This window comes from Giraffa tippelskirchi, chromosome 10, assembly GCF_054371585.1.
Source record: "Giraffa tippelskirchi isolate mGirTip1 chromosome 10, T2T-mGirTip1v1.2.pri, whole genome shotgun sequence".
NCBI classification, from domain to species: Eukaryota; Metazoa; Chordata; class Mammalia; order Artiodactyla; family Giraffidae; genus Giraffa; species Giraffa tippelskirchi.
The window spans coordinates 139041472-139068679 of NC_137284.1; the positions used below are offsets into that span (position 1 = coordinate 139041472).

Here is a 27208-nt window from a genome sequence, read left to right on the forward strand (position 1 = left end):
CCCCATCCCTGATCTCTGAGGAGAGGAGCAGAGTCAAAGATGGTGTTCAGCCACCTAAAACCATGTTTTAATCAGTCATGCCCACCTAATGGTATCTCCCCAATAGCCCAGAACAATGAGGTTCAGATAACTTGACTTTGATGAATGCACTGAGATGCTAGGGAGTGTGGCATGAAGGGTGTGGAAGGTACACAAACACACATTTCCAGTAACACACACACACGAAGCTACACACACTTCCAGTCACACACACGAAGCTACACACACTTCCAGTCACACACACACACAACCCACCCTCGTACCTTGCCCTACAGTTTTCTTCCATTTGGCTGTTTCAGACTTGAATCCTTTATAATAAACCAGTGATAGTAACTAAAGTGCTTTCTTAAATTATGTGATTACTCTAGACTCATTGACTCTGAAGGGTGCTGTGGGAAACCCCAATTTATAGCTGGTAGGTCACAAGTACCAGTGGCATGGAATTTACGATTGGAATTTGAAGTGAGGGTAGTCTTGTCAGACTTAGTCCTTTAACTTATGAGATCTGACACTAACTCCAGGTAGATACTGTCAGAATTGAGTTGAATCTCTGTTGGATACCAAGTTGGAGTCAGAGAATTGGAGAAATGGTTGGTGTAAGGAGAAAACCCACACATTTGGAGTCAGAAGCACTGTGAGTGAAAAAGCTTACTCAGTATAAAACTTGTGAAATGATGCAAAGTTGTATAGAAATCCTATTCCTTTAATAGAAACAAAGAATAATAAACTTTCTTGGTGCTCTTTTCATGTATTTTAATCTTATCACTATCTTTCATTATTATTAGGCACTCACTTATCAGATTAGTTGTTCTTATTCAGTCGCACAGTCGTGTCCGACTCTTTGCAACCCCATGGACTGCAGCACGCCAGGCTTCCCTGTCCATCACCAGCTCCTGGAGCTTGCTCAAACTCATGTCCATTGAGTTGGTGATGCCGTCCAACCATCTCATCCTCTGTTGTCCCCTTCACCTCCTGCCTTCAGTCTTTCCCAGCATCAAGGTCTTTTCCAGTGAGTCAGCTCTTCACGTCAGGTGGCCAAAGTATTAGAGCTTCAGCTTTAGCATCAGTCTTTTCAATGAATATTCAGGACTAATTTCCTTTAGGATTTGGTTGAATATTTTACAGTTAGAGAAGCAGAACCAGTGCCTTCTTTGAGTTTATAAATTAAAAGTTAAGTTAAAATGAATTGCTTCCAGCTCCACTGTGTAGTAATAACAAACCTGCTTCTCAACCTTATGCATTGTTACTGTTTATCTAATTGATGATGATACTTTCAAATAAATGATTACTGTGTTTAAATAGAATATACTTTGGAGTATGTACAAATGGAACATATGTAATAATCTCTTATAATCAAAATGCCACTAATGAAAGTGTATACGTTGTGTGTGTGTGTGTGTGTATGTATGTATACCATTTCTGAGAATGAGTTTATATTTTTTTAACTTTATAGATGAAGGCATAAGTAACTTTATGTTCTAAGTCTTTTTATGGCATTTAATATTTTGTTAAGGTAAACAACAGACCCACCAGCGATTTTATGTAACTAGCTAAAAACAGATTTTAGAACTGCCTGTTTAGCAATAGACTCATTTAAGAGAAGTTGTTAAAATCATGTGTAACTCTGCTACTGCAGACAGTTAACTTATCCTTCTGACTCTAGGAACGAACCAAGTTTAAGGAAATTGGTAGTAGCTATGCTTGAGACTTAAAGCCAAGTCATAGTTACTTTACTCTTCACTGGCCTGAAACAGTGTTTAGTTAATAAACATTCCTTCCAGGGTTATTCAGTTTGCTGCTGACTTCACTGATGATGATTTGTTGGACAAATAAGGAAGTAAACACTGCAAAGTTTTTTGGCTTGTGCCCCATTAAAAGCATAGTAGAGAAGGGTAAGAAGTTCCTGCCTGATCATAAAAAAGTCTAGGGAATCCAAAGCATTTTTCAGACTTCTTATGGTAGAGGAAACAAAAACTACCTTTAGTGTATTTGATGTATTAGTATGCTCCTCTTCAAGTATAGTCTGTATTTTAAGAAAATGTTGGGCTATATTTGTTTCTTCAATAGACCTCCTATTTGCCTAGAAACTTCCCTTTTTGTTGTTCAGTCACTCAGTCGTGTCCGACTCTTTGCAACCCCATGGACTGCAGCACGCCAGGCTTCCCTGTCCTTCACAACTCCCGGAGCTTGCTCAAACTCATGTCCATTGAGTCGGTGATGCCATCCAATCATCTCGTCCTCTGTTGTCCCCTTCTTTTCCTGCCTTCAGTCTTTCCCAGCATCAGGATCTTTTCCTGTGAGTTCGCCCTTTGCATCAGGTGGCCAAAATATTGGAGCCTCAGCTTCAGCATCAGTCCTTCTAATGAATATTCAGAGTTGATTTCCTTTAGGATTGACTGGTTTGATCTCCTGTATTTTATAAAGTCTTATGCCTATATAAATATGGATAGGTTATAGTATCTACATATTTTATGCTTTTATGACATACCTAAGTCTTCTTACTTTTTTTTGATATGTCTAGGCTGTGTGGTTCATCTGTGAGTTCTTTCAAATTGTTGCAAATCTCAAAAAGAAATTTCTAATATATTTATTGGAAAAAATCCACATACAGGTGGGCATGTGTAGTTCAAACCTGTCTTGTTCAAGGGTCATCTGTACTTAGGTATAATGACACATCTTTCTTTGCAACCCTGATGCCCTTTTCCCCCTGTGTTTAATCTCCACCAAGATCTTTAGTAGAAGATTACCATGGCATAATTACAGCGGAGGTGGCTTCCCTCATAGCTCAGTTGGTAAAGAATCTGCCTGCAATGCAGCAGACCCGGCTTCGATCCCTGGATCAGGAAGATCACCTGGAGAAGGAAATGACAATCCACTCCAGTATTCTTGCCTGGAGAATCCCATGGACAGAGAAGCCTGGCAGGTTATAGTACATGGGATCTCAAAGAGCCGGACACAACTTAGCGAGTAAACCACCATTATAATGGGTACCCCTGTGTAGTTCATGATCCCAGAAGAAATGCTTTTTACATTACATTGTTAAATGTACTTTTGATCTGGTGTTTTTTAAGATTCTGTATCAGATACCATGATTGCTAAGTTTGTGTCATAGATGACTATTGAATTTTGCCATTTTTTCTCTACCTTTTGTGATATGATTTTCCTACTCTATTAATATATGGAATCATACTAATTGATTTTCTAATGTTAAACCTCACATATACTTAACTTTATCATGTGTTTTTTGGTGTGTTTTGAGTTTAGATTGACTAATATTTTGTTAGAATTCTTTCAGCTATTTTTATTAGTAAGATTGGACTTTTAGCTTTTCTTTCGCTTAACTTCCTCATCAGGTTTAATATCATTATTAGACTAATTCACATAAAATGTTTATTATTTAACCTTTTCTTCATATTTTCTGAATAAATGTAAGATGTGAATTATTTCTTTCTCAGATGCTTGGTTGAATTTACTATTGAACTATCTGTGCTTGAGATTTACTTGCAGGAATAGTTTTAGGTTACCAGTTCAATTTCTTTAAACTTTATAGGACTATTCAGAGTTGTTTGGTTGGTTGATTGAGTTTTAATAGGATCACCTAAAATTTCAAACTTACTAGCATGAAACTGTACCTAATAGCCCCTTATTATCTGTTTAATATTTATAGGATTTCTTAAAATGTGTTAATATTTATTATTTATGAATTATTTCTCCCTCCCCAGTTCATTACTTTTACCATCTTTTGAGAGAACCACTTCTGGTTTGTTGATTCTGTATGTTAACTTTTATGTCCTTGACTTATACTCTGTGTTTAATATTGTCTTCTTTTGCTCTTTGAGATTAATATGCTTTTTATAATTTACTGAGATGGATACTTAGCTTTTTAATTTTCAGACTTTGTTATTTTCTTGTATATGCATTTAAGGACATAAATTTCCCTCTTCTTATTTTTTAATTGTGCTATGAAGTGTTTTCATTTTTATCCAGTTCAGTAATTTCATTAGGAAATGATCCTGCTCTTTTGTGAGTCATAGTTATGTAAGAAATATAGTTTTTAATTTCCAAATACATAAAGGTTTTCTGGCTCTTTTCCTTGTTACTACTATCTAACTAAATGCATAGTGGTCAAAGTACATATTTTGTACATTCTGATTGTTCAGAATTTGAGAAGACTTAGCATATTGCCTACTTTGTTCAATTCTTATAAATATATTAGGTGCACTTGGACAAAATCCAATTCTTTAGTTGTTGGTGCAGTGTTTTATGTAAGTCCAGTTAGTCCAGTTTGCTTATCATGTTGTGTAAGTCTGCTTTCCTAGTAAGGTTTTCTATCTGATTCTCTCAATTACTAAGAAAAATGTGTTAACACTTCCAACTATGATTATGAAATTCTCTCTTCATATAAGTCTGTCAGCTTTTGCTTGGTATATTTTGAAGCCATATTACTAGATGCATACAAATTTTAAATGTTTTAATTTTGGATGAAAGCTTTTGTATTAAACTATATTTTTATCTCTAGTAATGTTTTTACCTTAAGGCATAGATTGTCTTACATTAATATAACTGCCTTTATTTGTAAGTGTTTACATAGCATATCTATCTCCATGTTTTAATTTCAAGCTTTCTGTATCCTTTTTTCAAAGATGTATCTCCTGTAAATTTAGTTGGTTTTTTAAAAAAATCTCTCTTCTTTTGATTTGAACGTTAATTTACTTACTTGATTGAATTACTGGTAAATATATGAGTTTAATCCTACCATTTTACTAAAAAATTTTGTCATGTCCTTTATTTCTTCTTTTTGGTTCTTGTCTCTTATTTTTTTAAACTTTTAACCTTTCTATTTTTTCTTTATTTATTTGGAAGTAATGCAGCCTGTTTATATTTTTTTATGATGAGTCTGTAAATGACTACAAATATAAATACTTAACGAAATTTATCAGTACAAGAGTGTGATAAACTTTCAACTCCCATCTACTTACATTCCAACTCATATGCTATTGTTCCTTATTTTCATACCATGTTCAAAGATCCTAGAGGACATTACTAATCTTGATTTTATAGTATCCATTAACTTTATCAAATTTTACTGATTTTTTTGCTGTTCATCGAAATTTGAATCTTTGATTTTATATCTAAGATCATATTCCTTCTGCCTTAAGCACATCCTTTAGAATTTCTTCTAATGAAGATTAACTCTCAGTTTTTGTTTGCTTGAAAATTCTCCTCTTTTCTCGAAAGATATTTTACTGGATATAGAATTCTAGAGAAAATGGCAACCCACTCCAGTATTCTTGCCTGGGAAATTCCATGGACAGAGAAGCCTGGCGGCTTGTGGTCCATGGGGTCCTAAAGAGTCAGACATGACTGAGTGACTAACACTTAACTTACATAGAATTCTAGATTGACAATTATTTTCTTCAAGTACATTTTGGGTATCATTTTACTGTTATCAGTTTTCATTATTGGCAGTTTCAACTATTGCTTTTTTAGATGCAGTCTTTTTTCCTATGGCTGTTTAAATATACAAATATATTAGCTTTACCTTTGTTTTAGGTTATTTTATAATTATATAAATAGGGCAACTCCAGTGTGGTGACCCTGTTAACTATTATGTATTTTGGTTTTCTTTCAGTTAAAGGTACATTGCCTATCTTTGATTTCTTTCATTTTCTCATTTTAATTGCACATTTATGTTTAATTTTTTAAGCTTCTCTAATATCTTTATCTCATTTCCATTGCTATATTGTTAATAATGTTTTCTTTCTTTGGTCTTCTTTTCTGTCATGTATTCTTCTTTTCCTTCCTTTTTTCCTTCAACTCGGACATTCATGTTTTATTTACCTTTGTTCTCATACCTTATCTTTTCCATATCTGTTTTCTGTTTGTATCTCTAATTGTGCTAATATTGTATAAGAGAGTTTCTTACTTTTTAATATTCATGGGAAAGTATTTGGCCATTTTCATCTATTACATGACTACATTTTGATGTTGAATCAGATTTTTTTTGCCATTTCAAAATTTTTTCTTCCTTTTCCTTTTTATATCTTCATAAAAATCCTGAATTGCTTGTTTTTGACTTTTATTAATCTTTGAATGAAATAAATTTTTCCTGTTTTAAATAGATTCTTAGAACTGTGTTCTAGAACAGAAAGATTTTTTCTTATGATATTGCTTTTCTCTTGGGACACTGTTTCTTCTCAACAGTACTCCTAATGCAAAATCTCTCTTTTTTTTCCACCAGACTGCTTCCTGAAACATGACTTGTTTCCCTAACTCCTGTTCATTCATGTCTTTTTTTTTATTAATTAGTTTTTGTTAGTGTATAGTTGCTTTACAATAGTGTGTTAGTTTCTGCTGTACAACAAATTGAATCAGCTATTTGTGTGTGTGTTATTTGCTCAGGCATGTTCAACTCTTTGCCATCCCATGGACTATAGCCCACCAGGCTTCTCTGTCCATGAAATTCTCCAGGTAAGAATACTGGAGTGGGTATCTGTTCCCTTCTCCAGAGGATCTTCCTGACCCAGGGATTGAACCTGAATCTCCTGCATTGCTGGCACATTCTTTACCATCTGAACCATCAGGGCCTTTGTTCTTTTGTTTGTGCTGTGTTTACCGTCCCTGATTACTTTACCTTTTTATCACTGTTCACTTCCAGCTCATTCTTCAAGGCTAGCTCTTTCAAGCTAGTTTTTCAGAATTATTCCTGCACTTCAGTTGCTCCTCCATCTCTTAATTTCTGTTTGCCTTTATACCATGTTTCTTATTTTGTGTATAAAAAATTATTAGTTTTCTGCCACATATAGTTCCAAATATTACATCATTTTTATAACTATCATGTTTTCAAAGGCAAATATGCCATCTACTATAATAAATACTGTGTTGTTGTTTAGTCGCTCAGTCGTGTCCAACTCTTTGCAACCCCATGGACTGCAGCACCCCAGGCTTCCCTGTCCTTCACCATCTCCTGGAGCTTGCTCAAACTCATGTCCACTGAGTTGGTGATGACATCCAACCATCTTTCCTCTGTCATCCCCTTCTCCTCCCGCCTTCTGTCTTTACCAGCATCAGGATGTTTTCTAATGAGTGGGCTCTTCACATCAGGTGGCCAAAGTATTGGAGCTTCAGCTTCAGCCTCAGTCTTTCCAGTGAATATTCAGGGTTGATTTCCTTTATGATTGACTGGTTTGATCTCCTTGCAGTCTAAGTCACTTCAGTCGTGTCTGACTCTGTGCTACCCCGTAGACAGCAGCCCACCAGGCTCCACCATCCCTGGGATTCTCCAGGCAAGAATACTGGAGTGGGTTGCCATTTCCTTCTCCAGTGCATGAAAGGGAAAAGTGAAAGTGAAGTCGCTTAGTCGTGTCCGACTCTTAGCGACCCCATGGACTGTAGCCTACCAGGCTCCTCCGTCCATGGGATTTTCCAGGCAAGAGTACTGGAGTGGGATGCCATTGCCTTCTCCACCTTGCAGTCTAAGGGACTTTCTAAAGTCTTCTCCAAACCATAGTTCAAAAGCATCAATTCTTTGGCATTCAGCCTTCTTTATGGTCCAACTCTCACATCCATACATGACTACTGGAAAAATCATGGCTTTGACTATACGGACCTTTGTCGACAAATTGATGTCTCTACTTTTTAATACATAATAAATACTATATATGAATTAATTTATTTAATTCTCATACCTACTTTCTAGGCAAGTATTTATTGTTATTTCAATTTAATAGATGACATTGATTAAGTAATTTAAGTAATTTGCTTAAGACAGTGTACTTAGTAAGTGGCAGAGCTAAATTTTAAGTCTGTTCACTTTACCATTGTGCTTTGCCATCCAAGTAAATATTTACTGGTTTAGTTTCCCCAGTATTTATTGTTGTAATGTAAATTTTTATAATTCATGTATTTCTCTTGTCAGAATTTCATCAAACTGCTGAAATGCATAATTTTTTTAAAAATCTGTTTTACCCATCCATTATTATTCTTGAACTATCAAAAACTTTTTTATGCTGTACTCATAAGTGAATTTTTAATCTTTTAAAAAAATTTCTGTGTTTGTAAAAAACCAGTTTGATAAAAGTTTGAATGTAGGCCCCAATACTGTATTCAGTACTTTTTTTTTTAATCTTGGATGAGGTTTGACCATAGTCTTTTCCTTTTGATTAAAATTTCCTTGCTAAGTTTTTTTTTTTAAATCATGTCCTTTTTAAAAGAGTATTTATTCTTAGAGACAGAAACAGCTTGTGCCTGGTTAAGACTTTATGAAATGTATTTATTATAGTTATAATCATAGGAAAAAAATGAGATGGTATTGGGCTGGGAGACTTTCAGTAGTTTGAGAATTGTTAGCAACTAGATCTTAGTGAGATTTTTCCAAAGTCATATTTTCAGTTCTTTTGGATAGTTTATTCTTGGCAGACCTTTCTGATTTCCTGCTTTAGATTTTTGTCAAAAATAGACATATAGGAATATTAGCGACTGCCTGACTTCTTAAAATATGAAAATAATCTTTTAAGCTTAAGTAGTTCTTAGACATTTAAATGCTGTACTTTTTTTGTTTTGGGGACTTTTAAAATAGTATGACAGTTTTCATAGTTTTGTAGATGAGAATGTCATTGTTTCAGTAGAAAGCTCAGTTGTTTGTGTTCAATCATTTAGAATATATACAAGTAAGTATACCAGACAAAAGGCTTATTAACTAAGCAAGACCTTTCTAGAATTAGAAATATGGGAAACATAGGGAAATTATTTGAGCAGCAGAGGTGTAAACTTTTCATTTGTTATTAGATCCTGAAAGGAGTTCTTAAACATTAAAACAAGGAACTGAAAGCAATATATTTTGAAAAAATCTTTACCCTGCCTTTTTGTTTTTTTCTGTTTTTTAATGCGGGATCTTAGTTCCCTGAACAGGGATCAAATGTATGCCTCCCATAGGGTAAGATTGATGTCTTAATCACTGGACGGCCAGGGAAGTCCCATCTTTACCCTGCTTTAATAATGTTTGTAGCATTTTTATTGATCACCTCAAGTATGACTTTAATTTCAAAAATTTTAGCTTATTCTATTAAAAAATCAAGTCTCTTTAGCATGTCTCCTATGGGTTTGAAATGACTGTTCACCAAGAAAACAGTATATTAATAAACTTTATATTACTATTCTTCTTTTTGAGGACATGAAAGAAGATTCTTAAGCATGTTATTTCATTGAAAATAGCTACTAAATATAATTTGCTTCAGATCTGATCTGGACTATTTAATGGTAACCCAGTTTCTCTGGCAGTAGGCAATAATATGTATTCTAATAGATTAAATGAGGGTAATCTTTAATTTATCATGTTTCTCCGCAAAATGCAACATTTTAAGTAATTAAAAAATTTTTAGTCATGACATAGTTTAATATTACAAAATGAAAGTACAAGAATTTAGAGTTGAGTGTGAAGAGGTATGAGAGAGCTGGAATTCCGTTTCTAGCTTTTATGTCTTATGGTAAACCATGATTTCTCCAAAAGAGGTGTTGTGCTTTGGTTTGGTTTGGTTTTAGTTTTAGTTTTTGGTAGAACAGTTAGCTTATCAAACTAGCCATTTGTTTTCTGGAACAACTTCCAACTGACATGAATACTTCAGATAAGAAAGTGATCTGGAGTAGTGGCAAACCAGTGTTGCAGAGAGAAAATGAAACATAAGAAATAAACTTGAGCCTCAGTGTGCAATAGGTCTTTTATTTAAGAGTGAGATTACATTTTTTCCTTTAAACTGTAATTAATGTGACGTGTCTCAACTGTTCCATCCCTCTTTTATTAGAACATTTAATATTGCAGTAGAATGATCTGGTTTGGTGGGTTTGTTTCCCAGACTCTTGCTTTTTTTCAAGTGTTATTGAATAGGTACATTTTGTTGTGTCTTTTATGACAGTGTTTAATCTTAGAGTATAATTTAAAAACTATTATTTGTGTTAGTTATATGTGTGTGTGTATTTTTATTTACATGCTCTCTATAAAGAGTTGAAAATTCTTTAGACTTTGGAATTGGTCTTTTCACCTTTTTGTTTAGAGTCTTTGGGCTTATTAATTTCTCTAAACCTTGATTTTCTAAACTTTGTAATACTTAGTGATAACCATAGATTTATTTTAAGGAGTAAATGAGTTAACTTTTCTGGTGTCTTGCACACAGTAAGTATGCAATAAAAGTCAACTCTTCTTTGGTAAGATCTTTTTAAAGAATTGCTTCCAGGTTTGATAATTCTATATTGAACTTTCTTCAAGTTTTCTGATAGTCTCCAAGAAGGAGTAAGAGATACCAAAGAGAACTGTGTGACCTTCTAGTAAAGAGAAAAGGGATTTGTTTGAGACAGAGGTAGGCAAATTAAAAAGTTTCCCAAACAGTGTTTTTAAAATATTTGCTTGACTGCTTTGCAAGATGGTGTGACTTGTCAGGGAGCCATTATGTACTAGAAATTGACTTCATTGGAAGTAGGAGTTTTATGAACAGTTTGTTGAAATGTAAGGAACTTAGTAACAATAATATAACTCAAAGGAAATGTCAACCATGTGGCTAGGAAAGTCCCTCCACCTCTTGCTCTTTTTTCCATCCTAAGCATTTATTATATACTGAGCATCTCTGATGTTATACTGTTAACTGTCATTATTCAAAAGAAGGTTAACTATCTATCTAGAGTAAAATCATCATAATTTCTAATTTTAAGTTTGAAGTACTTAATATTTAAATTTTGAAAGTAAGTTCCTCTGCATGCCTGAGTATAAATCCTTTGTGCATACTTCAGTCCCTTTGTCCTTGTTAAAACAAGCTAATGTCAATGTACAAAGCACTGCTTGTAGAAACTGAATGTGTCTAGTGAGCCTTGAAGAAGAGACATTTCAGGGGTAACAAAGTATATGTGAAAATGGTTTGTATTGGTAATAACAGTATGTTGCAAAATTCTCCCTAAGTTATGGGGGAAAAAATCCCTGTATCTAGTTGTTTTGTGGCTTTTCGTCTGATAGTAATAGCGCTCAATGCAAAAAAAAAGTATGGGAAAACAAATGAATACAAAGGCAAAAACCAAAATCAAAATTATCCTACTCCTGCCAACCAAAGTTTTTGATGTATGTCAGTGTGTGTTTTTCTGTCTGTGTATGGTATTTACAAATTGATTTTACAAAAATTACATAATGTTTTGAGAATTGCTTTTTTTACTTTGAAAATTCCTGACAATATTTTCATGAGACAGTTGTGTTTGATAGAAGAGAAATTGTGAAGCTCTTGATGGATCAAGTATTTGTAAGCTTTTCAGGTTAGTTAAGAGTGAGGATAGAAGGATTGGTTGAAGAAACAGAGAATTTTACCTCCAATGTTCAGAATGACTTTAAAGATCAGGAAGTCCTTCATCTGATTATAACTGTTCCTATGATCACTACCTTAGGAGCTCTTCGAAGAATTTCCCCCAGTGGATTGTGATTTCTTTTTCAGAATAGTCACAGAAGACTTTAAGGAGAAAGAGGAGATGGAGACTTTTCTAAGGTGAACATAAGGTGGAATCAGCCAGACACACACAGTTGGAGTAAATAAATATATTGGTTCTAACAGTGATGGAATCCTAGAATGGCAGAATTTGGAAGGAACCTCAGGCTCTGTCCAACTCTTAAAACACCAGTTTTACAGATGAGGAACTTACTTGACTTATCAAAAGTCCTGTAACAAATTACTGTCGGAGACTTAGGTAATATGACAATTGCGTGCTATGTCGCTTCAGTCTTGTCTGACACTTTGCGGCCCTGTGGACTATAGCCTGCCAAACTCCTCTGTCCATGGGATTCTCCAGGCAAGAATACTAGAGTGGGTTGCTATGCCCTCCTTCAGGGGTCTTCCTGACCCAGGGATCGAACCTGCATCTCTTATGTCTCCTGCGTTGGCTTGGGCTTCACTGGTGGCTCAGATGGTACAGAACCTGCCTGCAATGCAGGAGACCCAGGTTCAGTCCCTCAGTGGGGAAGATCCCCTGGATAAGGGAACAGCAGCCCATTCCAGTATTCATGCCTGGAGAACTTCATGGACAGAGGAACCTGGTGGGCTACAGCCCATGGGGTCACAAAGAGTAGGACACGACTGAGTGACTAACACACAAAAAAATACAAAATTTATTACTTTTCTAATTGTCTCTATTGTTGCTTTGTATTTTTCTGCCGTTTTCTTATCTCCCTCAGTTTTCCGTTTATCTCTGTATAGTTCCATCTTTTACTTTTTCCTCTCTCTCCTCTTCAATTAGCCATTATGTAGAATATTTTAAAATCATTATTTATCTTAAATAATTTTATCTTGTCCTGTTTACGGTTTGTAAGAAGGATCATTTAACTTTTATGTGCCTTTCACAAAATGAACTAAAATATACTGTTATATTTCTAAATTTGTAATTATTATATTTATTATAATCTTATCATTATTGTTAGTAGGAGCGCCACAACATTTTGTCTGGAAAAAAAAAGATTTCCCACTCTTGTAATGGGAAACTACTATTGGCCAGAATAGACTGGATGGGGCAAGAATTGTCATGAAAACCTCTGGAAGTAGATAATATTGATAGAAACACTAAATAAAACATGCTGTAAATCCATTTTACTTTAAGATTTCCCCTTTAAGATTTAAAATATAAATGCTAATTTATGAGTGCTAATTTAAGAAGAGAGCTTACTTTTTGCAATAATTTTTTAAAGTCCACAAGCAAAGAAAAAGAAACTAGTTGAGTTTATGGGATAGAGCTTTTCTTCTCAAAGCCATGTGAAAGGACTTGAAAGCTGAAGGATGTGGTGGCAATTGAGCTTCATAATTACCCAGAAAAGAAAGAGATTAGGGAGGGTCTGTAAATTACACAGTCTTCGGCAAGTATACAAGTCAGGGAGAACAGATAGTTTTACTTATAAATTCTTTGCAAAAATATTTGCCTTCAGTGGCTAAATGAAGCAAAAGGAAATCCTTTATTCAGATTGAAATCAGAGTCAAATGACAGAATTTACAGTAAAGATAACTCTGTAAATTATAATCTGTTTGAGCTCATGTAAAAGAAAACCCTAGTTTGAAAAGTAAGGGAATGTTGTTTTATCATATAACAAGAAGTCCAGAGGTAAGGTAGATTTCATGGTTAGTGGATTCAGTGATCCAGTTTCCTTCTCTCTCTCTGTCCTGTCATCATTACAGAGTTGATTTCATTGTTGAATGTAGCAGTTATGTATATTTGCATGTTGATATAAACATTTCCAGGGGAACAAAAGTAGATTTTTCCTTCCTTCTCTGTATATTCATTTAAAAGTAAGAAAATATTTTCCTAAAGCAACCCACCCCACCCCACCCCACCCGCCAGGAGATCCTCATGATTCACTAGCCAGAAATTGGTTTCATACCATCCTTAAACTAATCTTTGTTGAAGGGCACAGGATTAGGACTTGATAATAATTTGGAGTAGAATGGATGTATGTGGGGAGTTCAGTCTCCATCATAGTACCTAGTATAGACCATCATAGTACCTAGTATAACTAGTTACTATACTGTAACAACTCCTGTTAAGAACGAGATTTAGAATTTATTAAATGAAGAAGGTAAAGCATAGTGAAACATGAGTCCCCATCCGACCACTTAAGAGCTCTGTGATTTGGGTTAAATTCATTGATTATTCTGAGTGCACATTTCCACATCTATAAAATGAAGATGATAATGTGTAATTCATAAGGTTGATTTTAGAATTAAATCAGATAAGATAGCACCGATTCTAACATTTAGTATTCAATAAATATACTATTACAGTTACTGGTACTTTTATCTCTATACAATTTTATACTTAAACTGTAAAAATGGTATTTTCACTTTAAAGGACTAGTTTTTTTTTTCCCGAAGATATAAGGGCCTAGTCCAAAGTTGTTGGAGCTCCCATTTCCTTTTCTAGTTTTTTGGGATAATAGTACAAAAATGGGGAGAACTTAGTAAGTTTAGTATGAGCTGCCACTGAAAAAATTTGTGTACATGGTTGTGTCAACTTATATTTTGCTATCTATATTTGAGGTAGCATAAAAACTAAAGTGACATATTTTATAAAAATGCGCTGTTGTTTTAGTGTCATATTAGTGATTTTCTTTAATGTAGGCTTCCACATTTTGGTCTTTTTTGCTGTAATAAAAAGTGTAAGCTATTAAGATGCAATTCTTTCTCCTTTAATATTTGCAGATGGCTTGTTCAATCAGTATATCAGTCAGCAGGAATATAAGCCACGATGGAGTCAGATCATTCCCAAAAGCACCAAAGGTAAGTCTGACCTTCCAGGTTGTGGGTGGTTTTGCTTTAATGTTCCAGTTTCATTTGTGCTCAAGTTTCACTGTACCCTGCTAGTGAAAAGCAGGTGCTTAAAGAAAGACATAGGTTCCTCAGCTAGATGGCAGAGGTAGTTTATTACATTAAATTTTTCTTTTAAATCTTTTTGTTTTATGGCTGTAACAGAAGTTTGGGCATTATTTACACAGAATACCAGCACAAACTGCTTTTATATAGAGACTCTGTAAAATTATAGGTTATGGTACTATAATGCCAAACATGTGTCCCTAGAAAACCTTAAATTCTGCAAAATTGTTCACTAAAGCTCGTAAGACTTACGAGAGAGATAGAAATGGGACATACCATTCTAAATCTGTGGAACTTAATAGCCAGATACTAATAAAAACTAGTGTGGTAATTCTAATAAGAATAAACGCTAGTATATAAAGAGTCGGACGTGACTGAACAACAACCATTAAATATAGGCATTTATATTAAGCGTCACAGTGATTTTGTAGCTTTAAACCTTGGGGCACACACTTCTTTCTTTGAGCTATAGACACTAGAGGACGTTTGCTGCTAATGAAGACTATTTTTATCAAAACTTAAAATCTGACCTTGGGTGTGATATTCTTCATTAATCTGTCGTTTCATATGGGAGAAGTTTTTGTCACTCCTTCATCAGCACTCACTACTTTGTCAGATGGTTAACATAATGGAAAGTGTAGCAATTCTTAAATGCAGCTACTTGTGGTAAAGGAAGGCAGTTCTATGAATGTTCAGCTGTCTTCCTCTGGTCTTCATACATTGTCAAAGCCTTCATTTTATTTGTGAGAAAGCTTTCCCAAGATAGTGTTAAACATCAATATACTGGAGAAAATTGCTTATGAACCTCCATAAGTTCTGAGTTACTTTGGCATAATTTTCCTATTCTATCAGTTACATATAAGGTAATTTTCTTCAAAGAAGTACATGTAGCAAACAGATTGTAGCTGTATATCTGAAAGCTAATGGATTAAATATATAAGATGCAAGCATACTGACAATAAATTTTTTAGTGTTTTCTTAATCTGTTCTTGAAAGTGTTAATACTGACTTTACTGATTGGAGAGAAGAAGGAAGAAAAGGGCAAAACTTCCACAGTAATGAGCTGCAGAATCTAAACCTATCTATTAAAAAGGAGAAAGAATTTGCAGGAAACTTCTGAATGATTAGTGCTTGAATATAGCTTCAGTTTTGCATCTTATTTATAATATATAAGAACTGTCATTTCAGTCTTTTTCATAGTACCCCGGTGAAATCAGTAAAAACTTGGGTGGTCCCTATTTTACATGGGAGTAGGCTGATACAGGGAAAGTTATTAGCTAACGTAATACATTTCAATTAATGGGAGAGTTGCAAAGAAAAATTCAGGTTTTCTAGTTTACATCAAGTAAGGCATTAGAATCTTGTAGCTGTTGAATCACGGAAATGAAATTTTATATTCATTTATGGAGGATCTGATATAAAGTAAGATTAAAGTTGAGTAATAGTTTTCTCCTACAGAAGTTTAAAATTTTCACTCATTGTATTTATTTGTTTGGCTGCGTCAGGTCCTGGTTGTGTCAGGCAGGTCTTTGCTGTGGAATGAGAGATCTTTCGTTGCAGTGCTCGGTTTCTCTGTAGTTAGTGCACCATCTTACTTGCCCTGCAGCATGTGGAATCTTCTTTTCCCAACCAGGGTTCAAACCCACGTCCCCTGCATTGGAAGGCGAATTCTTAACCACTGGACCAGCAGGGAAGTCCCTTCACTGATTATATTTAAACCTGTCTATTAAGCTCTGTGATGTGTAAATAAGAATCAAAAGAAAGCAAATCTTACATTTTGTCATACAGTACTACTCAAAGTGGTGGATTATGTGGAACTGATTTCTGAAATATTGGAAAACAAAATTAATACAGTGAGGAAATTATCATTAATGTAAAACTTTATAGCATCGTAATTATCAGTAGCTAGTTTAAATTAATTAACTTTAATTAACTGTAAAACTGCTCATTAGAGACTTCCCTGGTGATCTAGGACTATGTGTTCTAGACACATAGAACTTCCCTGGTGGCTAGGACTATGTGTTCCCAGCGTAGGGGTCCTGAGTTTGATCCCTGGTTAGGGAACTAGAACCCCACATGCTGCAACTAAGACCCAGTGCAGCCAAATAAATAAGAATAATTTTTTAAAAAAATAATAAAACTGCTCATTTTACTAGTAAACCATGCCTAGAGTTCCAAGACTTGCAGTCTAATTCTGTAATTGTTTTCCACCTTCACTTTGTCCCTCTACTAGTTTAGAGATTTTACGTTTTTGTGGAATATCCTGTGTCTTTGCTGCTTAATGGCATTGGCTCTAAATAAGTTGAAAGTAGCTTCCAGTGCATTAAGAGCCTGAAAGCAATTAGGAAAAAAGAGCAAGATAATTATTATAAATTTAGTTATAAGTAATATTATTTCTTCTATGAGTCCTCTTATTCTTAATATTGAAGGAATAAGTGTGTGTTATTTTCACTACTCATTATAGACTTATGAATGAAGTTACTCTGGATATGCAGTTGTGACTTCTTTTAAAAAATACATTGTTTCTACTTCAGGTGATGGAGAAGATAACCGGCCAGGAATGAGAGGAGGCCATCAGATGGTTATTGATGTCCAGACAGGTAAGGACTACTTGGAATGGAAAGCAGATTTTTTAAAAAAATCATACATTATTAAATATCAGATACTCATGAATGTATGTACTTCTTTCCATTCCTTGCAGAGGTTACATGTTATTGGCCATAACCAAGTAGCAAAGAAAATATGCATTAGCTTCAGATAGAACCAAAACCAGGCAATGGCATATCAGTGTGGGGAGGCTGCTGCACAGATGAAATTAGAAAACCTAGAAGAAATGTATTGTGGAGACCTTTATATGTGTGTGTGTATAGTTATATATGTGCTTGATTTCACAGTAAGCTGGAATATGTCTTGATTTTTAGTGCATTTATATTTTAATGCCATAATATGGGAATTGTTGTAGTAAAAGAGAAATTAAGGTATATTTTTAGAGGGAGAGGATATAAAATTAGGTAGCCTAATGTTGGTAGATCTGTTAATTGCTAAACACTGTTCACAGGTATATAAATAATTTGTTTTAATTAATCTTTCTTGCCTTTTTAATTTTCTGTAACTTGATAATACAAATTTTCCCTAGGTTTCTGCAGCCTAGAACAGCTTAAATACTGTTGTATTTAGAGGTTAATGCTAAAATTATAATTGGCTTCAAATTACCATCTTGAGAAGCAAATAATACCAAGAATTCTGTATAATTTTATTTTATTATTTGGTTTTAAAAAAAACTTTACCACATAAAATGCCAATATTCACCCAAATAATATTTTACTTGTAATAGAAACTCTGTTTTATTACTATTGTGTTATGCTGACAGTAGTTCTCCAGGAATAGTCTTTTTGATTCACAATTTTAAAAAATTATTGCAGTGCAGATAATAATGATCTTAGGCATTAACCTTATCACACATGTTTAAAAGGAGAAATTATAATATTTTTTAAAATTCACTGCTAGATTTGAGTTTGTTTAGTATTATTAGAGTCTCTTTGGAAAAGGTTCATTTTGAGGCATAGGAATTTGCTTTCCTAGTCTTAGCTTCTCTTCCCAAACTCCTTCCTTCCCACAGAAATAGGTTTGACTCAGCTGTAGTCTTAGCATCTTTTTTTTGTACCTGAGTGTTCAATAAATAGTGCATATGCTTACTTCTCAGAGAACTATATCTATATAAAAGTTGATTTTTTTAATCCAAAAAAGTTAAATCTATATGAAAAAAGAGGTAAAATTTTGTGTTTAGAATGTCTACAGTAGCTTTTCTCCTCTTTTGAACATACAGTGGAATTTATAATGCCATTCCTTTTTTCCTCAGTCACAATGAAAATATTATTAGGTCTTCCTTTAAAAATTGCTAAGAAAATACTAAAAAAGAGTGTTTGTTTGGTAAGCTACTTTTATTTCCTAGATAAAATGCTATTTTTCTTAAATATGAAAATAATGTTTACTTTAACATTTAAAGTTTTTCTTATCAAGGAGCAGAAGGAATTTTCTTAGTGCTTACTGTGTTGCTTATTATGGAATGTGGCCTGTATAAAATAGGTTAAAGTACATGTGTAACAAAAGAGAAAGATTTTCTTTTTTTGTAACCCATGATATTTGAGAATGGAAAATGAGAAGATTCAAATGATAGGCAGATGTCCTAAAAGAACTTGCTATAAGCAGAGACATTTACAATTAAAATCTGACTTTTCGGGTCAGAGATCCTTGAAGTAAAATGCTTACAGCATATAGTGATAAAGATCCACATTTTTTTTGGTAATATCTTGGTTTTATGAATTAAGGGGAGGATTTCAGCAGACTCTTGTTAGTCAAGATCCTTATCCCTACACTCCCTTTAAAAAATATACTTCAAGGAAAGGAAAAGAGTTGTTTCAGTATTTATTTCATTTGCTTTAGAAACTATAAGAAAACAATGACTTAAAGTAAGTCATTGTAAATAAGTAAGAATGACTTATAGGCATGGGATATATTCCAGATGGAATCTTTAAAGGATTAATCTCTCATAGCTTCTGAGGATTTATTATAGATTAACAAAGATCTGCAATGAAAAATTGACCAGTATCCATACTTCTGTTTGAGGCTGGTTTATAGAAGTGTAATAAAAGTACCTTGTGAGTATATTTTTGAGCAAATATTTCTACCATAGGAAATTTAGAGATTTATCTATCAATACGTCTGTATACGGGTGTGTGTGTTTGCTCAGTTGTGTCCAACTCTTGCTTCCCCGTGGATTTGTAGTCCACCAGGCTTCTCTATCCACTGTGCCAAAGAGAGGGATTTTAATTTAGAGCCATTTTGTATCTGTTTAAGTGATTTTTTTTTTTCCCCTAGACTTTCTAAATACTAGGTCAGGCTTTCTTTAGGGCCATGGGGCTTCCCAGGTGGCTCAGTGGTAAAGAATCTGCCTGCCAATGCAGGAAACACAAGAGAAATGCAGGTTTGATCCCTGGATCAGGAAGATCCCTTGGAGGAGGACATGGCAGCCTACTCACAGTATTCTTACCTGGAGAATTCCATGGACAGAGGAACCTTGTGGGCTATAGTCCATGGGATTGTGAAGAGTTGGACACGACTGAGCATGCCCGCATGCATGTGATAACAAAATGAGATTTTGAGCCTTTAAAACAGGAGCCAAAAACTTAAAGTCTGGTAAACTAAATAATCATGATAGTCAATTAACATAAAGTTGTCCATAACTCAAGTGAGCTTGATGGTCAGTGTTACCATTGCTGCTTATAGTGTGGAAATAGTACTAAGTACGTGAATGGTGAAATTCAAGGAGTTTGACTACATTCCGATGATCCTTTGTATGAGTAATAGGGTTGATGTGTAAAACTTATTGGTGTGGAATTCTTCCTTTTGAGATATACACATACACACAGATATATATATATATATATATATATATATATATATATATATATATATATATATACATACACACACATACACACACACATACATATATACACACATACTTAGAAATGTTAACATGGCTAGCACTGAACGACTTAGAATTCTTTTAATGTTACCTTCAGTCCTCCTCCAAGGGATCTTCCTGATCCAGGGATCAAACCTGCGTCTCTCTTCTGTCTCCTACATTGGCAGGCAGATTCTTAACTTGAACGGTTCTATGAAGACCTACAAGACCTTTTAGAACTAACACCCAAAAAAGATGTCCTTTTCATTATAGGGGACTGGAATGCAAAAGTAGGAAGTCAGGAAACACCCTGGCGTAACAGGCAAATTTGGCCTTGGAGTACAGAATGAAGCAGGGCAAAGGCTAATAGAGTTTTGCCAAGAGAATGCACTGGTCATAGCAAACACCCTCTTCCAACAACACAAGAGAAGACTCTACACGTGGACATCACCAGATGGTCAACACCAAAATCAGATTGATTATATTCTTTGCAGCTAAAGATGGAGAAGCTGTATACAGTCAGCAAAAACAAGACCAGGAGCAGACTGTGGCTAACATCATGAACTCCTTATTGCCAAATTCAGACTTAAATTGAAGAAAATAGGGAAAACCACTAGACCATTCAGGTATGACCTAAGTCAAGTCCCTTATGATAATACAGTGGAAGTGACAAATAGATTTAAGGGACTAGATCTGATAGAGTGCCTGATGAGCTATGGACAGAGGTTCATGACATTGTACAGGAGACAGGGATCAAGACCATCCCCATGGAAAAGAAATGCAAAAAAGCAAAATGGCTGTCTGAGGAGGCCTTACAAATAGCTGGGAAAAGAAGAGAAGCGAAAAGCAAAGGAGAAAAGGAAAGATATTCCCATCTGAATGCAGAGTTCCAAAGAATAGCAAGGAGAGATAAGAAAGCCTTCCTCAGCAATCAATGCAAAGAAATAGAGGAAAACAATAGAATGGGAAAGACTAGAGATCTCTTCAAGAAAATTAGAGATACCAAGGGAACACTTCATGCAAAGATGGGCTCGATAAAGGACAGAAATGATATGGACCTAACAGAAGCAGAAGATATTAAGAAGAGGTGGCAAGAATACACAGAAGAACTGTACAAAAAAGATCTTCACGACCCAGATAATCACGATGGTGTGATCACTCACCTAGAGCTAGACATCCTGGAATGTGAAGCCAAGTGGGCCTTAGAAAGCATCACTATGAACAAAGCTAGTGGAGGTGATGGAATTCCGGTTGAGCTATTTCAAATCCTGAAAGATGATGCTGTGCAAGTGCTGCACTCGATATGCCAGCAAATCTGGAAACCTCAGCAGTGGCCACAGGACTGGAAAAGGTCAGTTTTCATTCCAATCCCAAAGAAAGGCAATGCCAAAGAATGCTCAAACTACCGCACAATTGCACTCATCTCACAATGCTAGTAAAGTAATGCTCAAAATTCTCCAAGCCAGGCTTCAGCAATACGTGAACCATGAACTTCCAGATGTTCAGGCTGGTTTTAGAAAAGTCAGAGGAACCAGAGATCAAATTGCCAATATCCTCTGGATCATCAAAAAAGCAAGAGAGTTCCAGAAAAACTCAGTCTGGAAAAACAGAAAAACTGTTTTTCCTGAAGAACAGTCTGGATATCAGTGAGTGAAAGGAGTAAAGGATAACTCAAGGTTTTATCTAATTCATTGGGAAAATTGTACAGCCGTTATCTAGGATGGGTGGAAAAAGATGATTAAAGATGGTCTGTTGTTCAGCAGGTTGATTTCAGAGAGGTTAAGTTTGAGATTCCAGTTACAAATCATAGTAGATATTTCTAGTAAGCGGTTAGATACATTACTTTGGGTTTCAGAAGACAGGTCCAGGCTGAATAATCATTTCCCTTTATGTGTTTGCATAGAACTTTGTTCATCCTATTATTTTTACTAGAGTGATTTCCATCTTGTTTTAGAGTTGCTTGTGTAGGTGTTATGTGTCCCATTGCTCTCTCCTTTCTATCTGCCATCCCCAGTAGTCTTATTGTGGCCCAGAATGGGGGAGAGAGGAATCTTGTTATTTATTTTTGTGGCCCCAGAGCCTGATATGGAGTATGTACTAAATATTTGTTAAATTGAATCAGAATTTTAAAATACATTTTCCTTTGAGTGGAAAGAAAGACATTTATTTAGAAACTACACTCTTACATTGCTTTAAACCTTGGTGAGTAGATCATGTCATGATGACATTTGTTTAATATGCTAATATTTTTCTGAGGTGAATTTACGTTATTGATTATATTCTAATATATTTAAAGTTTCTGATGATTGTTTTGTATATAGACTATATTATCTTACAGCTGTAGTTGCTACCTTGGGAACTAGGTAGAAAAATAGAATGTTTTATGGACTTTGTGTTTTTTTAAGGTAACATTTGGTGCTTTCTGGATTTAATTTGGGTATAGAAGAATCTGGGATATCTTTGAGATTTTTTTCTCTACAAATTCTTCTATTTCTATTATAAAATTAATAGCATAATTTACCAAGGTGGTTTCATGTACTTTTTTTCAGTTTGTATTCTTATAACTGCTATCATTAGGTTGATTTTAATCATCTTCTAAGATGCATTTCTTGTTAAGTCTTAGAAAGAACCTTTTCAGTCCAGTCTTATTGATATAACAATCAAATATAGTGGTTGGAAGTTGAGTTTGTGGGAAGGAAGTGTGTATGTGTACTTGTTAAACATATCTGGATTTCAGTTGATTTTTTTTTTCCCACTGACTTTTTGTTTCATCTTGAAGGAGTTATAATGATAAAAATAGGAATAATTGATTTGTGGGAGTTAAATGAAGTAATTTATAATATATATAAATACATATTATTTATATAATATTTATTTTATATGCAACATTAACATACAAACAATACTTATTAGTTCTTCTGAGAGAATTTGACGTAAATTTAGAGGTCTTTTGTTTTTTGATATAATCTCACAGTGGAAATATTTTTAAGCAGTTTAAAAATTTTTGAAAAGCAATTTAAAGCAAGCAGTGTTGAAGGGGAAAAAAAAAAGAAATCTCACCATAATTCCACATTCTAACTAACCAGTATTATTTCAGTATATTTCTTTCATCTTTTGTATATATTGTCCTTACTGATGTTTTAGAAAGTAAGGGAAATCATAAGTATACTTTGATATTTTTAGAAAAAAATACTGAAACTCATTTTAAGAACTTTCTCATAAAAATTAGGTAGGTTTAGTAGTTGAGTGACTTTCCTCAAGTAGAATTTGAAGAAACCAGAAGTTGTATCTTTGTAAAGTTGGTGCCTACGTAGTGAAGTATAGAGAAGTCCAGCCCTTATTTTAAATATGCATTTCGAAGGTTTCCTGAGCAGGGCTCTTAATCTGTTGAAATTACATGTAAAATTTGGTTTGCATATTCATTTTTCTGAAAGAGAATCCATGAGGTCAGATCATCAAAGAGTTGAGAACATTTTCACTAGACTAAAACGTTTTTTTCAAACCTGAGGAGTAATATTTATTGAATACCTACAATATGTAGAGGTTGGGATAGCCCTTTAATATGTTCGTTTATTTATTTACTACTGGAAAGGTAGATAATTCTCATTGTACAGAATAGGTGATGTTGTGTCCAGGACTGTGGAGCTGGGACTTGAACCTAGGTCTATAGGACTGTCTGGTTCCAAAGCCCATGTTCATGCTGCTGTTAGCTTGGTGGTTCTTAGATTCTTATGCTGAAGATAACAATGAAAATCTCTAGTGTGATAGCAGAAAAGAGAAAACACAGTAGATTGTGAGAGCTAAATCCTGAGACCTTAGCAAATTTTAAATATGTAAATACTAGTAAAGCATATAACTTCACTTATAAAATACCATAAAGTGAAATCAAAAAGCATAATTAATTTCTTTACATCTTATTAAAAGCTATTGCAGGTATAAAGAGTGAGGAACAACAGCTTTCCTAATAATTGCTAACATTTATTGAGTGCTTGCAATGTGCCAGGTATTTAACTAGACTAAAACTTCATAGAGGTCATTTCAGCTTCTTTGAAGTGACTTGTATTTCGAAGCAATTATTGATTCCCAGTGTTTCATGTATCTTGTTTTCTTAAATATTAAAAATGTAATAGTCCTTAAATTTTCTTTTCCTTTTTCAGTCTGTAGATCATTTTTTTTTTTTTTTTTTCATTTTGCTACAGCTCTAAGAATATAGGGCCATTTTAAAAAGTACATGGAGGCACAAATTTTACTCCAATTTTCAAAGTTTTCTTCTAAGTGAATTCTGTTGTTATTACTAGAGAAGGAATGTTGTATTTTGTCCTACTTGGAAGAGCATGTCAATTTTATTGATCATAATTCCTACATCTGGCAGTTTTCCACTTACATTCTTCAACTCTGAGTTGTGTTTCAAGTCTGAGTAAAATAAGGCGAATAGAAAGAGAGAAAAGACATGTCTGTTTTGCTTCAGAGTGAAAGTCTGTCCAGATGAAAACTTCACTGCACCAGGCAATTCTTTGTTCAACTCTCATTGAATTTTACGAACCTACAGTACCAGCCCTTTTCTGTCTTAAGCAGAATAGGTAATAAGATTTAGGCAAAACCTCAGTATTTGATATCTTTAAAGAGTTAAAGAAGTTGCTGGAAAGAGCCCTTCTATGGAAATCTGAACCTGACTATTCTGTATACTTTATATGTAAAGTTCTTCCTTTTTTTTTTTAATTCTACATAATAGTTTTGCTTGATATTCTTTAAAGAAACCATTGCAGAAAGTAGGTAAACATGGGCTTTAGTTTTTAAATACAAATACATTCATATGGCTGTATTTCTGTAACTGCATGTGACGCTATATTTCTGTAACTACATATGACACAAATCTTTTTCTTTCATATGGTTATCAGAAAGGAATTCTAAAATATAGCCCTAGTATAAAGTATATTGTCATAGGCAGAAAATACAACCTTTTAGCATGGAAATTGCAGTCATATGTTGAAATAACCCAAAAGATCAGTCTCTAGATAGTTTTGTAATCATAGCTTTATATAAGAAATATAGCTCTTTTTAAAGAGACAGATGAATCCAGTTGATAATCTGCTGGGTCTTGAGAGTTCAAGGGAATGGCTAAAGAAAGTAAGGTTAAAAAGGACATAAAATATCTTTTTCCCTTCTAATTTATTCCTCCCTTCAAAAATTCTCATGTCAATCTAAGGTCTTAGCTACATTTTCAGAGGGATTGAAGTCATAAACTAAATGTCCTGACAGAGTTCATTTAACCTTGGATATAAATTTGTGTTTCTTAAAAGCTTTTTTAACCATTTCATTTGTTTTTCTATTGTATTACACTAGAAATTAAGCTAACCTCTTATACAGGGCTACTAACCCTCCTCCTTCCTCTTCTTTTTGACACTTGAATTAAAAAAAAAAAAAAAACTTTTTATTTTGTGTTGGGGTATAGCCAGTTAACAAACAGTGCTATGATAGTTTCAGGTGAACAGCAAAGGGACTCAGCCATACATACACATGTATCCATTCTCCCCCAAACTCCCCTCTCATCCAGCCTGTCACATAACATTGAGCAAAGTTCCTGTGCTATACAGTAGGTCCCTGTTGGTTATCCATTTTAAATACAGCAGCATGACATTAGAGTTTTATCTGAGGTTGGGTCCATGGTATGTCGGTGCATAGTATATGCGTTCTGTACTATTTCAAAGTGGAAAAATGGATTTCATTTTGAATAGTAGTGTGCCATCTTGTGGAGGATTATGCAATCAGCATAGTCTGATTTACCCCTAAGAATCAGAGGAGGAGGATAGATACTGCAATTGGGCTTGTAAAATAAAAAGCTTGCTTCTTTGTGCAAAATGGTGTGAAGACACTGATGTGATAACATTTCTACCTTATTTTTAGTGTATGTGAGATGTATAGATTGGTACTTTTGGTAGTAAGAAGTTGTAGGGTTTATCTAGTACTGATATTGAAAAAGACCTGTGCCAAAGAATATGGCTGCATTTTAGCTTTTGTGGCTGAAGTAATGACTGATTGGTGATTGATCCATTTGGTCTATGAGAATGAAATTGGTTTGATATCTTGGACATTGGCTATTATTGATCACTTTATTTATCTTTCTGTTTCCTGGCTCATCCTTTTTAGTAAGTCCATATGCTGCAGGTTCAGATCTGACCATGTTGCATCTTTGCATAAAATCTTCTGTTGATCTATACTGTCTGTAGTTGTTGTTTAGTCACTTAATTGTGTGTCCTACTCTCTTGTGACCCCATGGACTATCGTCCACCAGGCTTCTCTGTCCACTGGATTTCTCAGGCAACAATACAGGAGTGGGTTGCCATTTCTTTCTCCAGGGAGTTTTCTTGACTCAGGAATCGAACCTGAAAACCCACGTCTCCTGCGTTGACCAGAGGATTCTTTACCTCTGAGCAACACGGGAAGTTCATACTGTCTGCAGAGTCAAGTTCAAAACATTTATTTTGCCATTTATCCCATTTCATAATCTGGCTGCTGCCTGTCTTTATAACTTACTGTATTCCACTACCTTTTTTGTTCTTTTAAAATAAACAGTGTGTTTATTCATCACACAGTTTTCACCATGGTACGTGCATTATTGAATTCTCACGGTAGCTTTATGAGATAGGTATTCTATCTCATAGAATTTGAGAGCTGAGGAAACCAGTGGTTAAGGAATGTGGTGTTGGTTCCACAACCATGGTGGTAGAGCTGCGATATCATTCAAGGTCTGCCTGGCTTTAGATTCTATGTCTTTTAAAACACTTTTTGTGTGTTTTTCTGTCCCTGTACCTTTATTTTAGTTTGTACCCTACTTAAAAAAGTTCTCTTCTCTTTCTTTCATTCTGTCAACAAAGCCACCTTCTGATGCATAGATCAGATACCACTTGTCACTGTGAAATCTTCCTGGGTCCCTTCAATTTGGTATAGTCTCTTTGCTTTTTTGAACTCCCATGGTGATCTTTTACCTTTCTTATGGCACTTAGTCTACATTTCATTGTGGTGATTCATGCATTTGTTTTATGCTGGTGTTGTTCAGTAAGTTGCATACGACTCTTTATGACCCCATGGACTGCAGCACGCCAGCCTCCTCTGTCCTCCACTATCTCCTGGAGTTTGCTCAAATTCATGTTCTTTGAGTTGATGATGTAATCTAACCATCTCATCCTCTACCACCCCCTTTTCCTTTTGCTTTTAATCTTTCCCAGCATCAGGGTCTTTTCCACTGAGTCAGCTCTTCCTAATGGGTGGCCAAAGTATGGGAGCTTCAGCATTTTATATTCTTCACTAAATTGTAAGCTCCTTG

General features: G+C 34.6%; 1 protein-coding gene and 1 long non-coding RNA gene across 10 annotated transcripts in view; both read left to right on the plus strand.

Annotated features, from left to right (window-relative positions):
- The window catches only part of MKLN1 (muskelin 1), a 384259-nt gene that overhangs the window by 261841 nt on the left and 95210 nt on the right, over positions 1–27208 (plus strand). For all 9 annotated transcript variants that reach the window (XR_014067647.1, XR_014067648.1, XR_014067649.1 and 6 more), the window contains 2 exons: positions 14247–14324; positions 16952–17017. Coding sequence is in view for 6 of the 9 variants with exons in the window: in XM_081537099.1 (XP_081393225.1) it covers positions 14247–14324; positions 16952–17017 (144 nt within the window). In the remaining 3 variants the exon portion in view is untranslated. The remainder of the gene's footprint in view (positions 1–14246; positions 14325–16951; positions 17018–27208) is intronic.
- Positions 8382–10939, plus strand: LOC145522754 (uncharacterized). Its single transcript, XR_014066151.1, has 2 exons — positions 8382–8712; positions 9891–10939. It is a non-coding gene; the product is annotated as an uncharacterized LOC145522754 (long non-coding RNA).